The sequence below is a fragment of the Polyodon spathula genome, chromosome 26, assembly GCF_017654505.1.
Source record: "Polyodon spathula isolate WHYD16114869_AA chromosome 26, ASM1765450v1, whole genome shotgun sequence".
NCBI classification, from domain to species: Eukaryota; Metazoa; Chordata; class Actinopteri; order Acipenseriformes; family Polyodontidae; genus Polyodon; species Polyodon spathula.
Genome location: NC_054559.1, coordinates 1224084 through 1248124, shown reverse-complemented (window position 1 = coordinate 1248124; position 24041 = coordinate 1224084). Strand labels below are relative to the sequence as shown.

General features: G+C 39.1%; 1 protein-coding gene across 1 annotated transcript in view; it reads right to left on the bottom strand.

Annotated features, from left to right (window-relative positions):
• Positions 1–23430, bottom strand: part of LOC121300555 (cAMP-specific 3',5'-cyclic phosphodiesterase 4D-like) — a 93511-nt gene extending 70081 nt beyond the window's left edge. The window contains exon 1 of the mRNA XM_041229126.1: positions 22768–23430. Coding sequence (XP_041085060.1) covers positions 22768–22895 — 128 coding nt within the window. The 5' untranslated portion in view covers positions 22896–23430. The remainder of the gene's footprint in view (positions 1–22767) is intronic.
• Positions 23431–24041: the final 611 nt, after the last annotated feature.

Here is a 24041-nt window from a genome sequence, read left to right as displayed (position 1 = left end):
AGGAGCACCGAGTACTGCATACACCACGTGCACGAGTACCGTGCAACAATAGATACATTGCACACTGCATGCACAGAGCACTGTGCGCACCGCTTGTACCAGGCACTGTGTGCACTGATGCAGCACCAGTATAATATGCACCAAGTGCACCGAGCACTATTTGCACTGAGCACCATGTGCACCGAGCACCGCGTGCCGTGCAGCAACGGGTATAATGTGCATCGCATGCACCAAGCAATGCGTGCACCGAGCACCGGGCTACCGCTTGCACTGAGTACCATACAGCGCCAGGCACCACTTGCATCGAGCACACAGAGTACCGCGTGCACTGTATACATCGAGTACCGTGCAGCACCGGCGCACTAGCCTGTATCGTTACAGCGAGTCAATGGGCACCATGCACACAATGGTACCGAAGTAGCCTTATGCACCGCTGTATTAAAAAACACCAGGGCAGCTAGGCACAGTGCCTACCCTGACTGCATGGTCACACATCTGAGCAGCGCGTAGCATAGAACAGGGGGATATGGCCAAAGCCGTGGCAGATTTAGAGTCAATAAGCACCGTGTGCACTGTGGTACCGAAGTAGCATTGGCAGAGTCTTACGCACCGCGATATTAAAAAAACACCGGGGCAGCTGTGCAACCGTGTGGTCACATGCCTGAGGAGCGCATAGCCATTGCGGGCGACTGACTTACACACACAGGCCTGCGGCCTCGTGCCTCATAACGCACTCAGGGCATGCGGTAAGAATTGTCTTGCTGCACACCCTGTCGTGGGTTATTTCTTACATATAAAAACAATGTGTTGCTCTGAAGTTCACAGGATAAAGCGTATCGCGCACTGCTATTATAAAACCAGAATGCCATAAATTGTAATTTAACGGCCATTTTTATTAATATAGTAATATTAATTTCTATGATTTGTGGTTGTTAGTTTTGACTTCAAGTTTAAATTGCTTTGATGACGGTTTGTCTGCTTTGAGTTCTTTTGCAAGTTCGCCCGCAAAAGTCTTTCTGACCATGCCATCTGACTTGTGTTAGCCCAACAAAAAAAAATGAATTCTGGAGCTCAATTTTGAATGATTTATAAACATGCAAGTGAACCAAGTTGCTCCTAGCGATGTCACTTGTACCGTGTGTATAAATTACCGCGGTTTTGAAACCGTAACATTTTTTCTATACCACGGTCACCGAATTTACGGTTTACCATTATATGCAACGTTTCAGTCTCTACCGGCTCCTAATTCCTGCTTGTAAGTTTTGAACTAAAAAAATAGTAGAGGTGCTGCGGTTTAAACTGTGTGGTGTTCAGCACAGGAAACAGTTGTCTTGAATGTGGGATAGTAAAGAAAGTACAAGTAAGGACGACTGGGCAACACGTGTACTGTTTACTGTTGACAAGGCCAGTTGACAAGAGGCTAGTTCAGCAGAAACAATAATCACAGATAAAACGATTTTCCCTGACAGTTCAGTTTCCATATTACACTTTGGAAACAGGAAAACAATATCACCATAACCATCCAACATATTACATTCTGAAGTAAAAGTGTTAAATGCGGTCTCTTGCCTTCTTCCTCCCTGCTTAAAAACTGTGTGCCCAATCACAGCAGCTGCAGCCACTCAGTTGAAACGTGTCTCTTTGGGAATACTGGTAAGCAAAATTAAACGGGCGGAACACATAATAACCAGAGACGGTCTAAAAATGAAGCAATAACTTTTTTTAATTCGTAAATGCTATATGCTGTCTCTAGGATATAAATATCTATTTTAACAGAAACACTACTGTAAAAAACAAATTTGTTTGGCTTTGTGATTTTTGGGCCTCTTGTGTCTTGGGCCCAGGTTCACTGAACATAATTCCTGCACTGAAACACTTGTGATAAGGGGGTTTGTGTTTTTTTAAATGCCATTACCCCACGGGGGCAAAATTCCCCCCCCCCCCACCCCTGCCCCCACCCCCCCCCCTGGGGGGTTTACTGCCCCTAGTTACCCCACCCCCCTGGTTTAGGAGTGACATACCATCTATATGAAAGAAACAACTCTTAGGAGATAGATCCTTTTTCTGGTATGAAAAAACCTAGGAGTTTTTCAAGAAGGAAATCTATGAAAAAGACCTAGGAGTTTTTGTTGACTCAGAAATGTCTTCATCTAGACAATGTGGGGAAGCTATAAAAAAGGCCAACAAGATGCTCGGATACATTGTGAAAAGTGTTGAATTTAAATCAAGGGAAGTAATGTTAAAACTGTACAATGCACTAGTAAGACCTCATCTTGAATATTGTGTTCAGTTCTGGTCACCTCGCTATAAAAAAGATATTGCTGCTCTAGAAAGAGTGCAAAGAAGAGCGACCAGAATTATTCCGGGCTTAAAAGGCATGTCATATGCAGACAGGCTAAAATAATTGAATCTGTTCAGTCTTGAACAAAGAAGACTATGTGGCGACCTAATTCAAGCATTCAAAATTCTAAAAGGTATTGACAGTGTCGACCCAAGGGACTTTTTCAGCATGAAAAAAGAAACAAGGACCAGGGGTCACAAATGGAGTTTAGACAAAGGGGCATTCAGAACAGAAAATAGGAGGCACTTTTTTACACAGAGAATTGTGAGGGTCTGGAATCAACTCCCCAGTAATGTTGTTGAAGCTGACACCCTGGGATCCTTCAAGAAGCTGCTTGATGAGATTTTGGGATCAATAAGCTACTAACAACCAAACGAGCAAGATGGGCCGAATGGCCTCCTCTCGTTTGTAAACTTTCTTATGTTCTTATGTTCTTATGTTGACTTCAGTTCTGGTCATCTCGCTACAAAAAGTATATTGCTGCTCTAGAAAGAGTGCAAAGAAGAGCAACTTAGATTACTTAGATAGACTACTGCACTTAGATTAAAGGATGTAAGGCTGCTGGCTATTCCAGGGTGAATAAAAATAATATTAGGTGGGGAAGGGGGGTGGTCTTCTTGTAAAGCTTCTAAATTAAGAATGCTTTGCCTTTTGTCAGGGTAGCTGGGACTCAATGCATTTTTATAAAACAGATTTTCTATCTTTAGTGTTCCTATTTTACAATCAAAACAGAACTTTAAATTCCAGTTTTATTCCATTTTTGTTTTAATTGTTATATTTCTACAAACCAGCTTTTTATCTTAGTTTTTCTAAGTTTACAATTAAAACCACTTTTTTTTTTATCTCTTTCGAAATTTCTATATAATCAAATTCTGTATTAGACTGTTTTTGATTGAATCCATGTATTGAAAGGAGGTATATAAATGTGAATTGTTGTTGACTGCTGTAGTTTACAGAGTGCACACTACTAAGACAGATGAATGAATGCAGGAGGACTGGGGCTGGGCTTGCATTGCCCATTTGACAGATGTGCCCGGTGTTGACAGATCTAGAATTGAATAACGTGATTGAAATAGAATGAGAAAGACTGTTCAGTCCTGGCACTCAAAAAACTAAAGAGAAAAAGAAGAGTAAATAGTGGAGAAGACCCCTGCACCATTCTGAATGATAGCAGATACCATGCAATAGTAAAGGGGATCTAAACAAGAATGTGATATTTGAAGCTGCTTAGTCATTAAGGTTGTATTTTTAAAAGTACCTCCAGAGTTTTATAGACAGAGCCACGTGATAATACAATGACATTGTGGAACTCTGTACAGGTTCAGAAAAATAACCAGGTAATCACGCTCCTGTTTGGGTAGGATTAACAGACATCCTGGGAAAGACATCCTGGGATTCACACAGTTTTCAGCCTTCATTTTTCGTCCCGGTCCGAAACCGTAAAATTTGTTCAATCATCCCACAAAACTGTAGAGTGTGCTCAGCAAGTTGACAGCATTGTAATTTAATATACAAAAATAAATAAATGTATGGATTGCTAATTAATAATTTTGATTGTGTTTAATAATTTAATATTCTCTTTAACTCCATGGACCATTTTGGAAGTGCCAACAGCCTCATTAGTTGAAGTAAATTGCAAACGTAATACCGATCCACAAAAAGGGAAACAAAACTGAACCAGGTAACTACAGACCAGTAAGCCTGACTTCTATTATATGCAAACTTATGGAAACTATAATAAGATCCAAAATGGAAAATTACCTATATGGTAACAGGGTACTGGGAGACAGTCAACATGGTTTTAGGAAAGGGAGATCGTGCCTAACTAACTTGCTTGATTTTTTTGAGGATGCAACATCGATAATGGATAATTGCAAAGCATATGACATGGTTTATTTAGATTTCCAGAAAGCTTTTGACAAAGTCCCGCACAAAAGATTAATTCTCAAACTGAACGCAGTTGGGATTCAAGGAAACACATGTACATGGATTAGGGAGTGGTTAACATGTAGAAAACAGAAAGTACTGATTAGAGGAAAAACCTCAGAATGGAGTGTGGTAACCAGCGGTGTACCACAGGGATCAGTATTAGGTCCTCTGCTATTCCTAATCTACATTAATGATTTAGATTCTGGTATAGTAAGCAAACTTGTTAAATTTGCAGACGACACAAAAATAGGAGGAGTGGCAAACACTGTTGCAGCAGCAAAGGTCATTCAAAATGATCTAGACAATTCAGAACTGGGCAGACACATGGCAAATGACATTTAATAGAGAAAAGTGTAAGGTACTGCACGCAGGAAATAAAAATGTACATTATAAATATCATATGGGAGATATTGAAATTGGAGAAGGAATCTATGAAAAAGACCTAGGAGTTTTTGTTGACTCAGAAATGTCTTCATCTAGACAATGTGGGGAAGCTATAAAAAAGGCCAACAAGATGCTCGGATACATTGTGAAAAGTGTTGAATTTAAATCAAGGGAAGTAATGTTAAACTTTCTTACCTTAACCTTTGTAAACTTTCTTATGTTCTTATATATATTTTGAAATGGGGTGTAGAAAATGGGGTTGTAGATTTATAAATGGGGGTATAGAGTATTATATATATATATATATATATATATATATATATATATATATATATATATATATATATATGTAATAAGGTGTGTGGAGTGGTGTTGGAAAATAGGTATGTCAGCTTGAGAATGAAGAGGGCGCTGTTCCCGGAGAGAAAAAAAAGGGTTATGTTCAGAATGGCCACTAGGGGGATGTGGGCCAGTTCTGTTCCCCAAATGCTTAACTAGCTGATTAATAGGAGCAGCTGAGAACAAGCTGGGTCCAATTAGCTAATCAGGCAAGAGCTATAAGCTGCCTCTTGGTCTGTGCTGGGTGATCGCAAGTGGAGAGAGTCTGGAAGACAAAAGGCAAGTGAAAAACCTATTTCTGGGGAAAAAGGGACAAGGCATTGGCAAAGAAAATAACCCTGTGGTTGTTTACTGTTTGGATCACTGGTTTGTTTGTTGGATAAGCGGCTTAACCATTCCAACCGTAGTTAGGGAAGTTTGTGTTCAGTTAGAGCTCTGCGCAGAGCTAGGCTTTTTCTTTTGTGTCCTGTGAAGCGAAGTGTTTATGTTTTGTTTGAAATCTGAAACTAATAAACGGCAAGTCCTGTTGAAGACTACCTTCAACCCCCCAGTGTTGTCCCTGACTTCAGTCACTGCGTAATATATATCTATATATATATATATATATATTATATATATATATATATATATAGTAAGCAGGGAGGGGGTTAAAATCCTTCCCTGCAGAAAACATGTAAGAATGTACATGTGCACATTTGGGTGTTAATGGGTTAATTGTTTTATTGTTTAGTAATCCCCTGCACCTGGTGTTAATTGTAAATTAGAGCCAGGTGCAGGGTATTTAAAGAATACCGTTCGGGGCTGCTGAGGGGTAGGAACAGAAAGTGTGCTCTGGTTGCGAGCAGTCAGAGAAGGTAATGAGATAAACTGTGGGGTTTTGTGTTTTGGGTTACTGGTAAACAGCTTAGCTGTCCGGGGTGTTAGTTAGGGTGAGCCTGACTGTATAGTTAGTGCTCCAGTGGGAGCTAGGTGTTTATTTTGTGTTTTGTTTGTTTCCTTTTGTGTTTATTAAAAATAGCGCGCAAGCGCTTTAAATTCCATTTCTGGTGTCCTGGGTCTGTTCGTAAAGGGGTAACGAACCATGAGAGTTGCGAGGATCTTTCACATATGGTGGCAGAAAGTGTGGGTGCCCCTATGACCCTGGAAATGGAAAGCATTGAACAGTTGATCGCCAGGAACAACAGAGATACCGCTGCTCAACTGGAGCAGAATAAGAGATGGATCGCCAGGATCAACAGAATGACTGCTGCTCAATGGGAGCAGAATAAGAGATGGAGATTGGCACTAGGGCTGCCGGAACGGGAGCCGACGGAGCTGGAGCTGCTGCTGCAAAAGTGGGAGCAGGCCCCACTGTTCCCAGAGCCCAGAGAGAAAAGAAAAAGGTTAAAGGATGAAAGTGATAAGGAGTCAGAGAGAAAGAGAAGCAAGAGAGAGGAGGAGCCGCCGCTCCCAGAGCCCAGAGAGGAGGAGCCGGCGCTCCCAGAGCCCAGAGAGGAGGAGGAGGAGACTGCACTCCCAGAGCCCAGAGAGGAAGAGCCACTGCTCCAGAGCCCAGAGAGGAGGAGAGCCGCCGCTCCCAGAGCCCAGAGAGGAGGAGGAGCCGCCGCTCCCAGAGCCCAGAGAGGAGGAGCCGCCGCTCCCAGAGCCCAGAGAGGAGGAGGAGCCGCCGCTCCCAGAGCCCGGAGAGGGAGAAGCAACGAACAAAGAGGAGGAGGTGAGGTGCCCACCTCCATCACCCCAGCGAACCAGTTCGGCACTGCCAGGTGCGGTACCGGTAAACAGCTTAGCTGTCTGGGGTGTTAGTTAGGGTGATCCTGACTGTATAGTTAGTGCTCCAGTGGGAGCTAGGTGTTTATTTTGTGTTTTGCTTGTTTCCTTTTGTGTTTGTTAAAAATAGCGCGCAAGCGCTTTAAATTCCATTTCTGGCGTCCTGGGTCTGTTCGTAAAGGGGCAACAAACCATGAGAGTTGCGAGGATCTTTCACATATATATATGTGTGTGTTATATATATATATATATATATATATATATATATATATATACACACACACACACACACACACACACACACACACACACACACAGATATATATATATATATATATATATATATATATATATATATATATATATATATATATATATATACACACACATACACAGACGTGCTCAAATTTGTTGGTACCCTTACAGCTCATTGAAATAATGCTTAATTCCTCTGAAAAGTGATGAAATTAAAAGCTATTTTATCATGTACACTTGCATGCCTTTGGTATGTCATAGAATAAAGCAAAGAAGCTGTGAAAAGAGATTAATTATTGCTTATTCTACTAAGATATTCTAAAATGGCCTGGACACATTTGTTGGTACCCCTTAGAAAAGATAATAAATAATTGGATTATAATGATATATCAAACAAATTAGTTTCTTTAATTAGTACCACACATGTCTCCAATCTTGTAATCTGTCATTCAGCCTATTTAAATGGAGAAAAGTAGTGACTCTGCTGTTTGGTATCATTGTGTGCACCACACTGAACATGGACCAGCGAAAGCAAAGGAGAGAGTTGTCTGAGGAGATCAGAAAGAAAATAATAGACAAGCATGGTAAAGGCTACAAGACCATCCTCCAAGCAGCTTGATGTTCCTGTGACAACAGTTGCAAATATTGGCACTAGGGAAGTTTAAGGTCCATGGAACTGTAGGCAACCTCCCTGGGCGCGGCCGCAAGTGGAAAATCGACCCCAGATCGAACAGAAGGATAGTGCGAAAGGTAGAAAAAGTACCAAGGATAACTGCCAAAGAGATACAAGCTGAACTCCAAGGTGAAGGTACATCAGTTTCTGATCGCACCATCCGTCGCTTTTTGAGCAAAAGTGGGCTCTATGGAAAAAGACCCAGGAGGACTCCACTTTTGAAAGAAAAACATAAAAAAAAGGCAGACTGGAATTTGCTAAAATGCATATTGACAAGCCACAATCCTTCTGGGAGAATATCCTTTGGACAGATGAGTCAAAACTGGAGCTTTTTGGCAAGTCACATCAGTTCTATGTTCACAGACGAAAAAATTAAGCTTTCAAACAAAAGAACACCATACCTACAGTGAAACATGGAGGAGGTTTGTTATGTTTTGGGGCTGCTTTGCTGTGCCTGGCACAGGGTGCCTTGAATCTGTGTAGGGCATGATGAAATCTCAAGACTATCAAGGCATTCTGGATCAAAACATACTGCCCAGTGTCAGAAAGCTCTGTCTCAGTCGCAGTCATGGGTCCTCCAACAGGATAATGACCCAAAACACACAGCTAAAAGCACCCAAGAATGGATAAGAACAAAACATTGGGCTATACTGAAGTGGCTATGAGTCCTGATCTGAATCCTATCGAACATCTATGGAAAGAGCTGAAACGTGCAGTCTGGAGAAGGCACCCATCAAACCTGAGACAGCTGGAGCAGTTTGCTCAGGAAGAGTGGGCCAAACTACCTGTGAACAGGTGCAGAAGTCTCATTGAGAGCTACAGAAAACGTTTGATTGCAGTGATTGCCGCTAAAGGTTGTGCAACAAAATATTAGGTTAGCGGTCCCATCATTTTTGTCCATGCCATTTTCATTTGTTTTATTATTTACAATATTATGTTGAATAAAAAATCAAAAGCAAAGTCTGATTTCTATTAAATATGGAATAAACAATGGTGGATGCCAATTACTTTTGTCAGTTTCAGGTTATTTCAGAGAAGATTGTGCATTCTTTGTTTTTTATGGAGGGGTACCAACAAATTTGAGCACGTCTGTCTGTATGTGTGTATAAATGTATATATATATATATCTATATATATATATATATATCTATATATTAGAACTATATCTATATATATATATAACTGATGTTAAATATCACTTTAAATTATTAATATTGTTTTAACTGACTCAGATCTGCTTCAGAGTTGCTACAGCTTCAGTGAATTAAAGAAAAAAAAAACTGATTTTTCACTCTGGAAATCTGGTAACCCTATGTTTGGGTTATTGCAAGTTTCTGGAGTTAATCACAGAAAAAAACAGACAAACTGTCAGATCCCTTCAGATTTCTAAGTTTCCACCTTTCCCAGCTCAGGATAAACCATAGCTGGATTTAGAGAATTTTATAGCACAGGCTTAACCCCTTGGATTGCATCCCCTCCCAGTCTGTGGTTATCCAGGGATTACTCCTGTTTTATTGTAGCTTTTGTTAATGTAAGCTGATCTAATTCACTTTGTCAATATATGCAAATGTGCCAAGTTTTCAGAAGGTTTCACAGTTTACATCATGTTGATGTTATTTAATTAATTAACAAATGCTTGATACATTGGGGGGGGGGGGATTAGCATACATGCCAGGAATATGAACAAGACATCAATAAGAATGTACTATAGCTGCTCAAACTTATTTGAAGGTACTGTACGGTACTCTATTATTACTTTTTACAAGACAGAATGGAGCTTGTCTCCTCTTACAGATGGGCTGGGTGTAGAGAATTGCTTTTTTCAGACCCGTGATTTTGTAAAGTCTTTTTAAAATGAATCTATCAAAATAATCTCAGTCCAAATTTAGATCAGTTTACTTCCATCTTAATTATAAATAAAACGAACTGTACTGCTGAACCTCGTCTTCTTTAATATTAGCACCACAAGGGTGTCCGTGTATTATAAATAATAGATGGGCCTCTTCAGTGAGTTACAGGAAAACAATTCCATCTTGGGTTTCTGTGACAGTTTATAAATTACTCGACCTTGGGTCTCGTAATTTATGACACCATAGAAACCCTGGATGAAATTATGTTCCTGTAATTCTCTGCAGCCCCTCTCTCTTTCTCTCTCTCTCTCTCTCTCTCTCTCTCTCTCTCTCTCTCTATATATATATATATATATATATATATATATATATATATATATATATTTATGTATGGTAGTATTGGTACGTCTGAAAAAGTATTTGCCCCCTGTCTGATTTTGTGCATTTTTCAATATTTTTGACATTGAATGTTATCAGATCTTCAACCAAAATCTAATATTAGATAAAAGGGATCCTAAGTGAACAAATAACACAAAATTTTGATACTTATTTTATTTATTTATTAAAGAAACTTATGCAACACCCAATGCCCCCGAGTGAAAAAGTAATCACCCCCTTAGACTCAATAACTGGTTACGCCACCTTTAGCAGCAATAACTGCAACCAAACGCTTCCTGTAGTTATTGATCAGTCTCTCACAGCGCCGCGGAAGAATCTTGGCACACTCCTTCATGCAGAACTGCTTCAACTCAGTGACATTTGTGGGTTTTCGAGCATAAACTGCTCGTTTCAGGTCTTGCCACAACATCTCAATGGGGTTTAGGTCTGGACTTTGACTAGGCCACCAAAACTTTAAATTTCTTGTTCTTCAACCATTCTGATGTAGACTTGCTTGTGTGTTTCGGATCATTGTCTTGCTGCATGACCCAGCTGTGCTTCAGCTTCAGCTCACAGCCGGCAAGTTGTCCAGGTCCTGATGCAGCAAAGCATCCCCAAATCATGACACTTCCACCACCAATGTTGACCGTTGGTATGAGGTTCTTACTGTGGAATGCAGTATTTGTTTTTCACCAGACATAACGTGGTCCATGTTGGCCAAAAAATTCCACAAATTCCATAGAACATTGTTCCAGAACTCTTGAGGATCATCCAGGTGCTTTTTGGCAGTGGTTTCCACCTTGCTACTCTGCCATGAATCCTATTTTTGGCCGGTGTCTTTCTGATAGTGGAGTCAAGAACACTGACCTTAGCCAAGGTGAGAGAGGCCTGCAGATCCCTGGATGTTGTTCTAGGGTTCTTTGTGACTTCCTGGACGATTTTACGCCTTGCTCTTGGAGACATTTTGGCAGGACAGCAACTCCTGGCAAGATTCACTACTGTCCCAAACTTTCTTCAGTTGGACAATATGGCTCTGACTGTGGTTTGGTGGAGCTCCAGAGCTTTAGAAATGGCGTTTTAACTATTTCCAGACTGATAGGCATGAACAACTTTTTTCCAGAGGTCTTCAGGAATTTCTTTTGATCGTGGCATGATGTGCCTCTAGAACCTGTGTGCTGACAACTTCACTCTGATGGTAAGGGCCAAAGTTAGTCAGATTTATATTGGGCAGGACTGGCCCACATCAGGCCTGATTGTTAACCAAAGTATTCAAACAGGTAACCCTAATTATCCCTTTAATTGGGTTGAGTTAACTAGGGGGGCAATAACTTTTGTACACCTGACGATGCATGTTTGATTACCATGCACACCAAACAAATGAAAGAAGCACCAAACTTTGGTGTCATTTTTTTCTCTCAGATTCCCTGTATATACTACTACAACTCACAAAAAGATCTGACCAAATATATATATATATATATATATATATATATATATATATATATATATATATATATATATATATAATATAACTATGAATGTAAAACAGTTTGCAGTATGCTTAGCGATAGAAGTTATTTGCGTAACTTTTCATAAAAATAACACCAATGGTATAAATATTTGACCAGATCTCTTTTCTGCAGCTCTCCTGGTGCTGCTCCAGTAAAGGACACAGGGCTGCAGGGTTATGTAGGATTAAAAAGATGAATGGAGCTAATTTCCTTTCTCACAACTGATTTGGCTAACCACCAGGGCTCCAGCGGATTTCCTAACAGTACCTCCAGGTCAGCAGCAGGGCTGTGCAAATTACTGGCCTCTCAAGGCAGTGCAACTGCCAAAAAAGCTCTCTCTACACAGGGGGAAAAAAATATTTGTAAGCATAACTTTTAAACAAGGGTGTAGAAAGGGTTTGGAACAAAATCAGCAGTGCAAAAAGACCAGCATTGTGATGCTAGTATACACAGTATACACAAAAGAGGTTTCCTAAATTGCATGAGAAGCTTCTTTTTAGTGTTTGTCTTAAGATGTTAATGGGCAGTGTGTGTGGTGTCTCTTATTACTGTAACAGAGGTCATCTCATGCACTTGGGCAAGAGAACTGCGAAGCTGATCAAACTCTGTGAAATCATTTTTTGTTATATACGAGACACCCCCCACAGGACATATTCACTTATAAATCATAAACACTTAAAAAATCATATTTGACGATATATTATATATATATAATTATATATTATTATATATATATCTACACACATGACACCATATATATGTCGTGTGTGTGTGTTACGCACTGTGTGTAGGTACGCACTGTGGAGTGTGTGTGTGTGTGTGGTGTAGGTACTGTGGAGGGGTGTGTGTGTGTTTGGTGTAGGCACTGTGGAGCTTTGTGTGTAGTGTCACCATGTTTGCAAAACTTTCTAAACCTGGCAACACCCATGTGTAATAAAAACACAGTCATGTGAATTTCAGGAAATACAATAGCTTTACCAGACCTAAGGCAGTCGCTATTATTCATAAAATAATTCCATGACAAGCAATGCATTCCTAAATGAGCTCTCACTGGCTGAACCCAGTTTATATCTTTTTTTTTCTTGCTTGAAGGGTAGACCTTTTTGAAATGTTAGAGGTTTGTTCATAAATGTGAGCAGGGCGATTCAATGTTGCAATCAATTCCACTGAAAGAGATTAACAATTTGTATAAAAGAATCGCAGGATGAAGTCAAATGTACAAATAAATATAGGCCAGGTTTACTAAGCCTTCTGCTCCACTACTGTTTTGCATCGTTTTCAATTCTACTTAAATGCTGACAACCTTCTAGCGTCCAGGAGGTGCACTACAGAGCGTTTTATCAGTCCTGTTTCTTTGCATATCATCTTCCATGCAACTTTCAGTTTTCCAATGCTCTGACTATGAATCATCCTGTACACTGAATCATAATCAAAGTCAGTTCAAGCCATATTACTGCTCTAACCCAAACCTGAGCAACCAATGTTTCTAATGGGATGGTGGACAGGTAACATGAGCTCCGACATGACCGTTCATGGAGTCCCGCAGTTATTCCATGAACAGGACAGCTGAATGTTTACAGCTTTCCATAGCACTCGATTAACAACTATTTGTATAACAAGAACAAGTTATGGAATATAAATCTTATTTAAACCTAACTTAGACAGCTCAATACATCAAGCTCTGCATCTGCTTAGCAACACGGCAACATCATTCGGAACAGTGTCATGTGCCTGATTATTCTGTTGAATTTGAATGAAAGATGAGATCCGGGTAAAAAACAAATACATTCATTAGCACCAAATATGTAAAGGTTATTCAATACTCGATCTCTCAACACGTATTATACACAGTAATGGATGCCTTGAGAACTGTATTAATTAATATCGATTAGAAAAAAAAAAATCAGTATAATCAGCTTCCAGCTCTGGCCGACATTACTAGACAGTGAATCACATTTAAAGTCATTCAGCGCAAGTGCCGTCTTTTTCATTTTCACTTGCAATAATAAAAGCTCAGTTAGACAGCAAATACTAAATAAAGACGCAATTGATCCAAATGTATTTTTATTAGTCACCAAAACCAGTGAATCAATACTTTATGCAGACGAAAGCATCCAATCCAGTACCTGCCACTGCCACATCAGCTAATCTCAGTCTGTCAGCTCGACTGGAACTCAGCATCGTTCAACAAAGAGAAACCAGGACAGGGACACGTCAGTAATATTGATACTTGCAGATATCTGCACAGTCCACATAAACTGTAAGCAGCTCTGACAAGTACAAAACAAACATTTTTGGGACTTTTTCTAAAAATTCTCAGCAGAAGGGTGCCTGACGAATCATTACAAGTTCAAGGTACAGCTATGTTTTAAAGTGTTTTTTTTTTTTTTTTTTTTAATGAGAAATAATTTTCCAATAGCAATACTGCCCTCTTGATAAAGGCTTAACTCCCGCCGTGGCCAACTACCACCCGGTAGAGCCTTGACTCGCTAAAGAATCTGCTTTTTTTCATAAGAACTAAGAACATAAGAACATAAGAAAGTTTACAAACGAGAGGAGGCCATTCGCCCATCTTGCTCGTTTGGTTGTTAGTAGCTTATTGATCCCAAAATCTCATCAAGCAGCTTCTTGAAGGATCCCAGGGTGTCAGCTTCAACAACATTACTGGGGAGTTGATTCCAGACCCTCACAATTCTCTGTGTAAAAAAGTGTCTCCTATTTTCTGTTCTGAATGCCCCTTTTTCTAAACTCCATTTGTGACCCCTGGTCCTTGTTTCTTTTTTCAGGCTGAAAAAGTCCCTTGGGTCGACACTGTCAATACCTTTTAGAATTTTGAATGCTTGAATTAGGTCGCCACGTAGTCTTCTTTGTTCAAGACTGAACAGATTCAATTCTTTTAGCCTGTCTGCATATGACATGCCTTTTAAGCCCGGAATAATTCTGGTCGCTCTTCTTTGCACTCTTTCTAGAGCAGCAATATCTTTTTTATAGCGAGGTGACCAGAACTGAACACAATATTCAAGATGAGGTCTTACTAATGCATTGTACAGTTTTAACATTACTTCCCTTGATTTAAATTCAACACTTTTCACAATGTATCCGAGCATCTTGTTAGCCTTTTTTTTATAGCTTCCCCACATTGCCTAGATGAAGACATTTCTGAGTCAACAAAAACTCCTAGGTCTTTTTCATAGATTCCTTCTCCAATTTCAGTATCTCCGATATGATATTTATAATGTACATTTTTATTTCCTGCGTGCAGTACCTTACACTTTTCTCTATTAAATGTCATTTGCCATGTGTCTGCCCAGTTCTGAATCTTGTCTAGATCATTTTGAATGACCTTTGCTGCTGCAACAAGTGTTTGCCACTCCTCCTACTTTTGTGTCGTCTGCAAATTTAACAAGTTTGCTTACTATACCAGAATCTAAATCATTAATGTAGATTAGGAATAGCAGAGGACCTAATACTGATCCCTGTGGTACACCGCTGGTTACCACACTCCATTCTGAGGTTTTTCCTCTAATCAGTACTTTCTGTTTTCTACATGTTAACCACTCCCTAATCCATGTACATGTGTTTCCTTGAATCCCAACTGCGTTCAGTTTGAGAATTAATCTTTTGTGCGGGACTTTGTCAAAAGCTTTCTGGAAATCTAAATAAACCATGTCATATGCTTTGCAATTATCCATTATCGATGTTGCATCCTCAAAAAAATCAAGCAAGTTAGTTAGGCACGATCTCCCTTTCCTAAAACCATGTTGACTGTCTCCCAGGACCCTGTTACCATATAGGTAATTTTCCATTTTGGATCTTATTATAGTTTCCATAAGTTTGCATATAATAGAAGTCAGGCTTACTGGTCTGTAGTTACCTGGTTCAGTTTTGTTTCCCTTTTTGTGGATCGGTATTACGTTTGCAATTTTCCAGTCTGTCGGTACCACCCCTGTGTCAAGAGACTGCTGCATGATCTTGGTTAGCGGTTTGTAAATTACTTCTTTCATTTCTTTGAGTACTACTGGGAGGATCTCATCCGGCCCAGGGGATTTGTTTATTTTAAGAGCTCCTAGTCCCTTTAACACTTCTGCCTCAGTTATGCTAAAGTTATTTAAAACTGGATAGGAACTGGATGACATGTGGGGCATGTTGTCAGTATCTTCCTTTGTAAAAACTTGTGAAAAGTAATCATTTAACATATTTGCTATTTTTTTTTCTTCCTCTACGATTTTGCCATTTGTATCTCTTAAACATTTAATCTCCTCTTTGAATGTTCTCTTGCTGTTGTAATATTGGAAAAACATTTTGGAATTGGTTTTAGCTCCCTTAGCAATGTTCATTTCTATTTCTCTCTTGGCCTTTCTAACTTCCTTTTTGACTTGCATTTGCAGTTCTGTGTACTCTTTCTGTGTACTTTCTTTTTGGTCCTTTTTTAATGCTCTGTAAAGTGCCTTTTTTCGCTGAATATTTTTTTTAATTGATCTATTAAACCATTTTGGCAATTTAGTTTTACAAGTCTTATTAGTTTATCTTAACCTTTTGCGAAGTCAGGCGTCGTGTTCAGTTCGTATAAGGAAAGCCAAGACCATGGTCGGGTAGAGTCGCTCTCGAGCTTTTACTAAGTATTCAACTTAGTGTACATGAACATTGCTAAGGGAGCTAAAACCAATTCCAAAATGTTTTTCCAATATTACAACAGCAAGAGAACATTCAAAGAGGAGATTAAATTTTTAAGAGATACAAATGGCAAAATCGTAGATGAAGAAAAAAAAAATAGCAAATATATTAAATGATTACTTTTCACAAGTTTTTACAAAGGAAGATACTGACAACATGCCCCACATGTCATCCAGTTCCTATCCATTTTTTAATAACTTTAGCATAACTGAGGCAGAAGTGTTAAAGGGACTAGGCGCTCTTAAAATAAACAAATCCCCTGGGCCAGATGAGATCCTCCTAGTAGTACTCAAAGAAATGAAAGAAGTAATTTACAAACCGCTAACCAAGATCATGCAGCAGTCTCTTGACACAGGGGTGGTACCGACAGACTGGAAAATTGCAAACGTAATACCGATCCACAAAAAGGGAAACAAAACTGAACCAGGTAACTACAGACCAGTAAGCCTGACTTCTATTATATGCAAACTTATGGAAACTATAATAAGAGCCAAAATGGAAAATTACCTATATGGTAACAGGGTCCTGGGAGACAGTCAACATGGTTTTAGGAAAGGGAGATCGTGTCTAACTAACTTGCTTGATTTTTTTGAGGATGCAACATCGATAAAGGATAATTGCAAAGCATATGACATGGTTTATTTAGATTTCCAGAAAGCTTTTGACAAAGTCCCGCACAAAAGATTAATTCTCAAACTGAACGCAGTTGGGATTCAAGGAAACACATGTACATGGATTAGGGAGTGGTTAACATGTAGAAAACAGAAAGTACTGATTAGAGGAAAAACCTCAGAATGGAGTGTGGTAACCAGCGGTGTACCACAGGGATCAGTATTAGGTCCTCTGCTATTCCTAATCTACATTAATGATTTAGATTCTGGTATAGTAAGCAAACTTGTTAAATTTGCAGACGACACAAAAGTAGGAGGAGTGGCAAACACTGTTGCAGCAGCAAAGGTCATTCAAAATGATCTAGACTAGATTCAGAACTGGGCAGACACATGGCAAATTACATTTAATAGAGAAAAGTGTAAGGTACTGCACGCAGGAAATAAAAATGTACATTATAAATATCATATGGGAGATACTGAAATTGGAGAAGGAATCTATGAAAAAGACCTAGGAGTTTTTGTTGACTCAGAAATGTCTTCATCTAGACAATGTGGGGAAGCTATAAAAAAGGCTAACAAGATGCTCGGATACATTGTGAAAAGTGTTGAATTTAAATCAAGGGAAGTAATGTTAAAACTGTACAATGCACTAGTAAGACCTCATCTTGAATATTGTGTTCAGTTCTGGTCACCTCGCTACAAAAAAGATATTGCTGCTCTAGAAAGAGTGCAAAGAAGAGCGACCAGAATTATTCCGGGCTTAAAAGGCATGTCATATGCAGACAGGCTAAAAGAATTGAATCTGTTCAGTCTTGAACAAAGAAGACTACGTGGCGACCTAATTCAAGCATTCAAAATTCTAAAAGGTATTGACAGTGTCGACGCAAGGGACTTTTTCAGCCTGAAAAAAGAAAAAAGGACCAGGGGTCACAAATGGAGTTTAGAAAAAGGGGCATTCAGAACAGAAAATAGGAGACACTTTTTTACACAGAGAATTGTGAGGGTCTGGAATCAACTCCCCAGTAATGTTGTTGAAGCTGACACCCTGGGATCCTTCAAGAAGCTGCTTGATGAGATTTTGGGATCAATAAGCTACTAACAACCAAACGAGCAAGATGGGCCGAATGGCCTCCTCTCGTTTGTAAACTTTCTTATGTTCTTATGTTCTTATGAAGTTAACCCTTTCGTGCACAATGTCCTCATTTGAGGACAGATACAAAATCGTGTTTTTCCTCGTTCACAAATGCATCTTTTCTCATGTTTTTGTTTTTAATGCTTACTCAACAACCTCGGAATACGGTTTTCTTCTCCTTGTGTTTAACATGCCGATTTGCTTTCCAGGACGTGTATTAGCTTGTCAGTTGCCATTGTTTTGTACCTAAGCTTGTGATGCTGGCATTGTGTCATAAATCAAACAGCTTTCCATACAACACAGAAACGTTGAGTATGTGTTATCAACCACAGTATTATAGAGAGTGTTAAAAGTTTTGTTTGTCTTTTCTTCAATTTTAATTACGAGGAACAGTATTCACATGTGTCCTCGTTTGCGAACATTGCGCGATAGTGGGTATAAACATACGAAGCCTGGAAGATATGCGCGTTTGTTTCAGTGGTCTCCTTCGTAATTATTTTACACACGAAAAATGTGAATAGATGTTAAAATGTCAGGGAAATATGGTAACGACTTATATTTTAAATATTTATCGTTTTGTAAAACACCTTGAGATGCTGTACTTAGGAAATACTGTGTTTAGTGCAGAAACACACGGCCCCCCGGAGCGATGTCATCCGGCCCGCGGAATATTATTTTTTTATCCACTAGAATATAGGTCAAAAAATTTAGTGGTCGGACAAACATAAAAGAGTAATGTTTTTTTTTTTTTTCACATGTATTCAATGGCAAAAAAACAAATGTCTCCATCCGTCAGAAACGATTTTATCGGTGTGAGATTTGGAGAGCAGTGTGGCGCGTTCTGCTGGTGAGCTCTGACTGTCAGCTGAGATCAGCGCGAGCGCTGCTGTTCACTATTTGCTAAATAAAATAGCTTTCTATTTTGGAAGATACAAGTTGCACGCTTGGATTCTTACCGCCGCTACAATCAGGGTCCGTTTCTGTCTGCAATATTATGATACAGGTCATACTTGCAAAACTCGTATATTAATCAACGTTTTAATTTTCTTTCACGATGCAATCCTGGCAATGCTAAAAACAGTGAGTAAATATTGTTTGTATTACACAACGCCGTCTTTTTAACGTGTATTTTATTTGAAGTGTTTATTCAAGTTAAAAAACAATGTTATTACTTTATAAAAACGCGTCTATGACCACTTTGTTTATTGCCAAGACACAAGGGCAGTGATTATTAGCATTCTTTGTTTTGTAATTAATCCACGAGTGTAAAGTAAGGCCCTTCTTAATTCTGGAATATTTTTCAACTTTAATACAGTGCTACATATAATGGATTTGATAACGTTTTTAAAACGAATATCCGAACAAATATCTAAATCAGCACAAAAAAAAATAAAATAAATATAAATTAATTAATTAAAATTAATTGCAAAATATAAATAGATCAATTTTTTATTTAGCACTCAGCAAAAAGATAAAGACAAAGAACATTAATGACTGCTATTGCTGCTCTTGCTAGCTGAATCTTTGCTTGAACCAGTCATCAACATCTGGAGCAAATGACTGGACTGAGGATATCTTGAGTATCGAGTTAAGCTGAGAATAACATTTTGATTTGTCGATATTAATGACAGAGAAAGATTGCTGCTTCTCAAGACACTATTTCAGCAGCATTTCTTCAAAAACTCTCCATCAGAAAATGGTTTTGAAGAAACAGCTATTTTGTGAGCAAGCAGGCTTGCCTTAACAGCAGCATCACTTATGCTACAAGCATTAGTAAACATCAATTGCTGCCTTTTCAATGACTGTGCTAATTCAGAGTATTTCTCTTCACGTACCATTCCTGTATATGTATCATATTTCTTGCCATGGTGTGCTTCATAGTCTCTTTTAATGTTGTACTATTTCACAACAGCCACATGTTGCTTACGAATAAAGCACATTGTCTTTCCGTTCATGCCCTCAAGAAATACAAAATTCCCCATTTCTCTTGAAACACACAGCAGTCTTGTTCCACCTTTCTCTTCACGGATAAAGACACGATGACAGGGTATCGGATCAGGCCAGCCAAACGAAACGAGTTTGAGACCCCTGGTTTAGTGAAATCCAGGTCGTGTTTTATACCCTATCAGAGCGAGAGTTTCCCTCCCCTGTGGGTCATCCACAAGTGGAATGCTGCAAACAAACCGCTTGACCTGCTTCACGTCAAGGCTTCAATTGTGCATTCTTTGATCAACATGGGCAATGTAGAGAAGCAAACAAGAGGTCGCCTCTCTGAAAACATAACACCACCCCCAATGACAGTTGCGAGAGACGTGTGATACCATGAAGTTGGCATTCACTGACCAGAAAAGACAAAGATAACATGTCATGACTCTGCATGCAAACCCCCCCCCAAAAGAAAAAGAAACCCAGTTTCTGATGTGGGAAATGCAGTGTACCCTTCTGCCCAACATGTATGGGACATTTTCACAAGAAAACTAGAGCAATTTTGAGTCAAGTACCCTTTACAAGAGTACAGCAACAGCAGTGTCCCACCTTGGAATTAATTATTTTTTATGCATAGATTCTAGTTCCTGTTCATACAGTTGGCTATATTTATTGGAGCGATTTTAAGGGTAAAGTACCTCCTTGCTCAGGGCTATAGCGGCAGTAGTATCCACACCTGGCATCTGACCCCATGAGCCTGTGGTCTGTAGCTCAGTTTCTTAATTACTAAGCCAGACTGACATTTATGTAAATAGTTTATGTAATTAAATAAATGTTACTAAAATACTGGCTGTGTATGTGTTTTATGCATAGAATGTAAGCATTTGTATAACCTTAACTGCGCAGTGTCCTCAAATGAGGACATATGAATAATTAATTAACCATGCTATAGAATTTTAATTTTTTTAATTTTTTTAATATATCAACCCAAGAGGATTTTTTTTTACCATATAAAGATAATTTGTGCATAAAAGGGTTCATTGAGGATTGCAAAATAAAGCCATGGCGATCAATAATTGATTAATCAATTATTTGTTGCATCACTAATATTGACTGTGTTATTACAGTAAGTCATGCAGTGTATGTGAAGATAGGTGTCAGTGAATGGCTTCTTGTTTCTGTAAACTGCAAAATGTCACAGTTGGAACCAGTATGGAACCACTAAGCCAACTAAGAAAATAACCCCAACCTTAAAGGGCATTGTGGCAATGTTGCCCCGCTCCTGGGGGTGTATTTCTGTGTTCTGTGTTGCATGTAGTGTGTTAATGTTGGTGTATAGTCATTGGTACCGGGATGTAATATGGGTTACAAGCAAAATGTATATTTGTATTTAGGCACGAGGATTGCATAGAACTTCATGTGCAGGTAAAATGTAATAATATGTGAGCACGGGGAATTGCACTTATTAATTCACTTGCAGTTGTACCAAGACTCCAATTGAATGATTGATTAGCAATTGAGTCTCGGTACAGCTGCATAAAAGCAGCATGTTTTCACTCACTCCTGGTTGTGAGTTCGGTGAGTTTGAGAACGGGATTGGAGACAGAGGTAATAGTAATAGATGTAATAATTTCAACTCACCGTGTTTGTCTGTGTAGTCCATTTTGGTTTGTCTCTTTGTTTTGGCTAAAGTGTCTTTCAATCTTTTATTTTCTGTTTGTTCATTTATTAAATGCTGAGCACAATCAAGCACTCAGCTTCACCAAAATCCATCTCTCTGTTTATTCTGTGTTGGTTCCTGGTTCTGGTCTGATGTCAGTAAACATTGTTAATAATGATCTAACCAGAAACTGCAATAGAGAATGATGAGGCATTAATCAGGTAAGACATTAATTAAAGCCAAACCTGCAAAGGGACAGAGCAAAAATGGTATGAGTTGACTTCATCAGAGTTGACCAAAATCCTGGCAAACAAGCATTCAAAACAGTGTTGATGATACAACACATATGATATTGCTACCATGCTTTGTATTCTGAACATTGCAATACTATACAGTCTAATGCTTCTATTTCTAAGAGTGGGTAAGTGGAGTGGACACCAGCTGTGTGACTACTACATGTAACTAATATTTACCGGAGTGTGATGATAACCAAAGTGATGTTCTTATCAGGAGCTAAGGATGACAATAAGAACATAAGAACATAAGAAAGTTTACAAACGAGAGGAAGCCATTCGGCCCATCTTGCTCGTTTGGTTGTTAGTAGCTTATTGATCCCAGAATCTCATCAAGCAGCTTGAACCTGAAGGATCCCAGGATGGCAGCTTCAACAACATTACTGGGGAGTTGATTCCAGACCCTCACAATTCTCTGTGTAAAAAAGTGCCTCCTATTTTCTGTTCTGAATGCCCCTTTGTCTAGTCTCCATTTGTGACCCCTGGTCCTTGTTTCTTTTTTCAGGTCAAAAAAGTCCCTTGGGTCGACATTGTCAATACCTTTTACAATTTTGAATGCTTGAATTAGGTCGCCGCGTAGTCTTCTTTGTTCAAGACTGAACAGATTAAATTCTTTTAGCCTGTCTGCATATGACATGCCTTTTAAGCCCGGAATAATTCTGGTCGCTCTTCTTTGCACTCTTTCTAGAGCAGCAATATGTTTTTTATAGCGAGGTGACCAGAACTGAACACAATATTCAAGATGAGGTCTTACTAGTGTTACTAACAGGAGTTTTATAAAGTCACAGTATTAGAAAAGTGTAGGTTTCCTTTAATTGCTAATTGCTAATTGCACAAATAGTACTAAGCTTGTGATCTTAGCTATAAATTCCATGAGCTCTGTAACATATGTAAATTTATTGTTACAAAATGAGTTAGATGCCATTGGAAACCTTTCTATACCTCCCCAATCTCCCTGAAAAAATTACAGAAACTTCTGAGCACAACGTTAATTACCTACATGTTAAAAAACAACACAAAGTATATTAAAAAATAATGATTTACCGTTTTCGCTTCTGTATGATATCAATCGGCCGGTTGACAGCACATGGAGACCCAAAGATATTCCCATTTCGTAATTTTAAGGAGAGATCCTTCGAAGTAAGAAAGCCAGAGTTTGTTGGCAAACTCATGTCTTTTTTTCCCTCCACACTCTCTTCTTCCTAACAGCTGGGGCTACAGTTGTGCATCTGTCCTTTTCCTTTTGCTCAACCCCAGTTTCCTGAAACTACATTTTCCCATTGTCAGTTTTCTTAAGTTTCTTTTTTTGTTTTAAATAGAATCCCCAGGTTCTTCTTCTTGTAATCTTCTTCTTCTTTTCAAATAAATCTTCTTGGCATCTCTGCTGGCATCTAACTTTTTGTTAATCACATTTTTCTATCGAATGTCACCTTCCTTCTTCAGGCTTTCCTGGAAAGTCTCTGCTATTCTTTTCTGGCACCTTCGTTCAGATAGATTTCTCTGTCTGTCTCCAGTTTCCCAGGAAGAGGCACTGTCTCGCCGTGCTGCTCCATGGTCTTCATTCCAATTTGAATCTCACCTTCTTTTGGCTATTCTCCATGCCTCAGCCTGGCTTCTCACTTTCTCTCACTCTCTGCTCCTCTCCTGTCCCTCATGCTGTACTCTTCTCAGTTAGTCTGCTTCTCCTGACAGCTGAAATGATGTAGAACAATCCTATTCACAACAGGACACTGACTGATCCCTGAAAAAGTGCCAATTACACTGTGATGCCACGGCCCATAGGAGGCGGGGCCAATCACATGAAAGCCCTCTTCACAACATGCCTTTTAACCCTTTGTGGTGATCTTCTTTTCCTTTTACTGCCTAAACAGAAAGGGCCAAGACATTTATTGTACACCGGGTCTAAGCTTGCCTGTTAAACAAAATGATAAGACATGCTAAAAAGTATAGAGACCCCACAATTCCTCTCAATTGTAACCTAAAATGAGCTATTGTTTATTACAATGTTCCTTTTTGCTTTGTATGAAACACTGCGGGTGTGCCTGGTTTACCAGTTTGTTTATATGTGGTTGGTTGTTTTGCTGCATACAGCACCTAGGCTCTGTGCTTGTGAAAGTTGTCATTCATGTTTTTATATTAATTTGAACTGACAATGAATATTCCTCTACTCATTGCAAAAAAAGTAGTAGAACAATATTGGAAAGATGACCAAATATTAATATATGGTGGGATTTAATAAAACCTTAATCGTGACAAATATTTTATGACTGTAAGAAAAAACTCTTGGAACCACAGTATAGAATACACAAACAAACAGA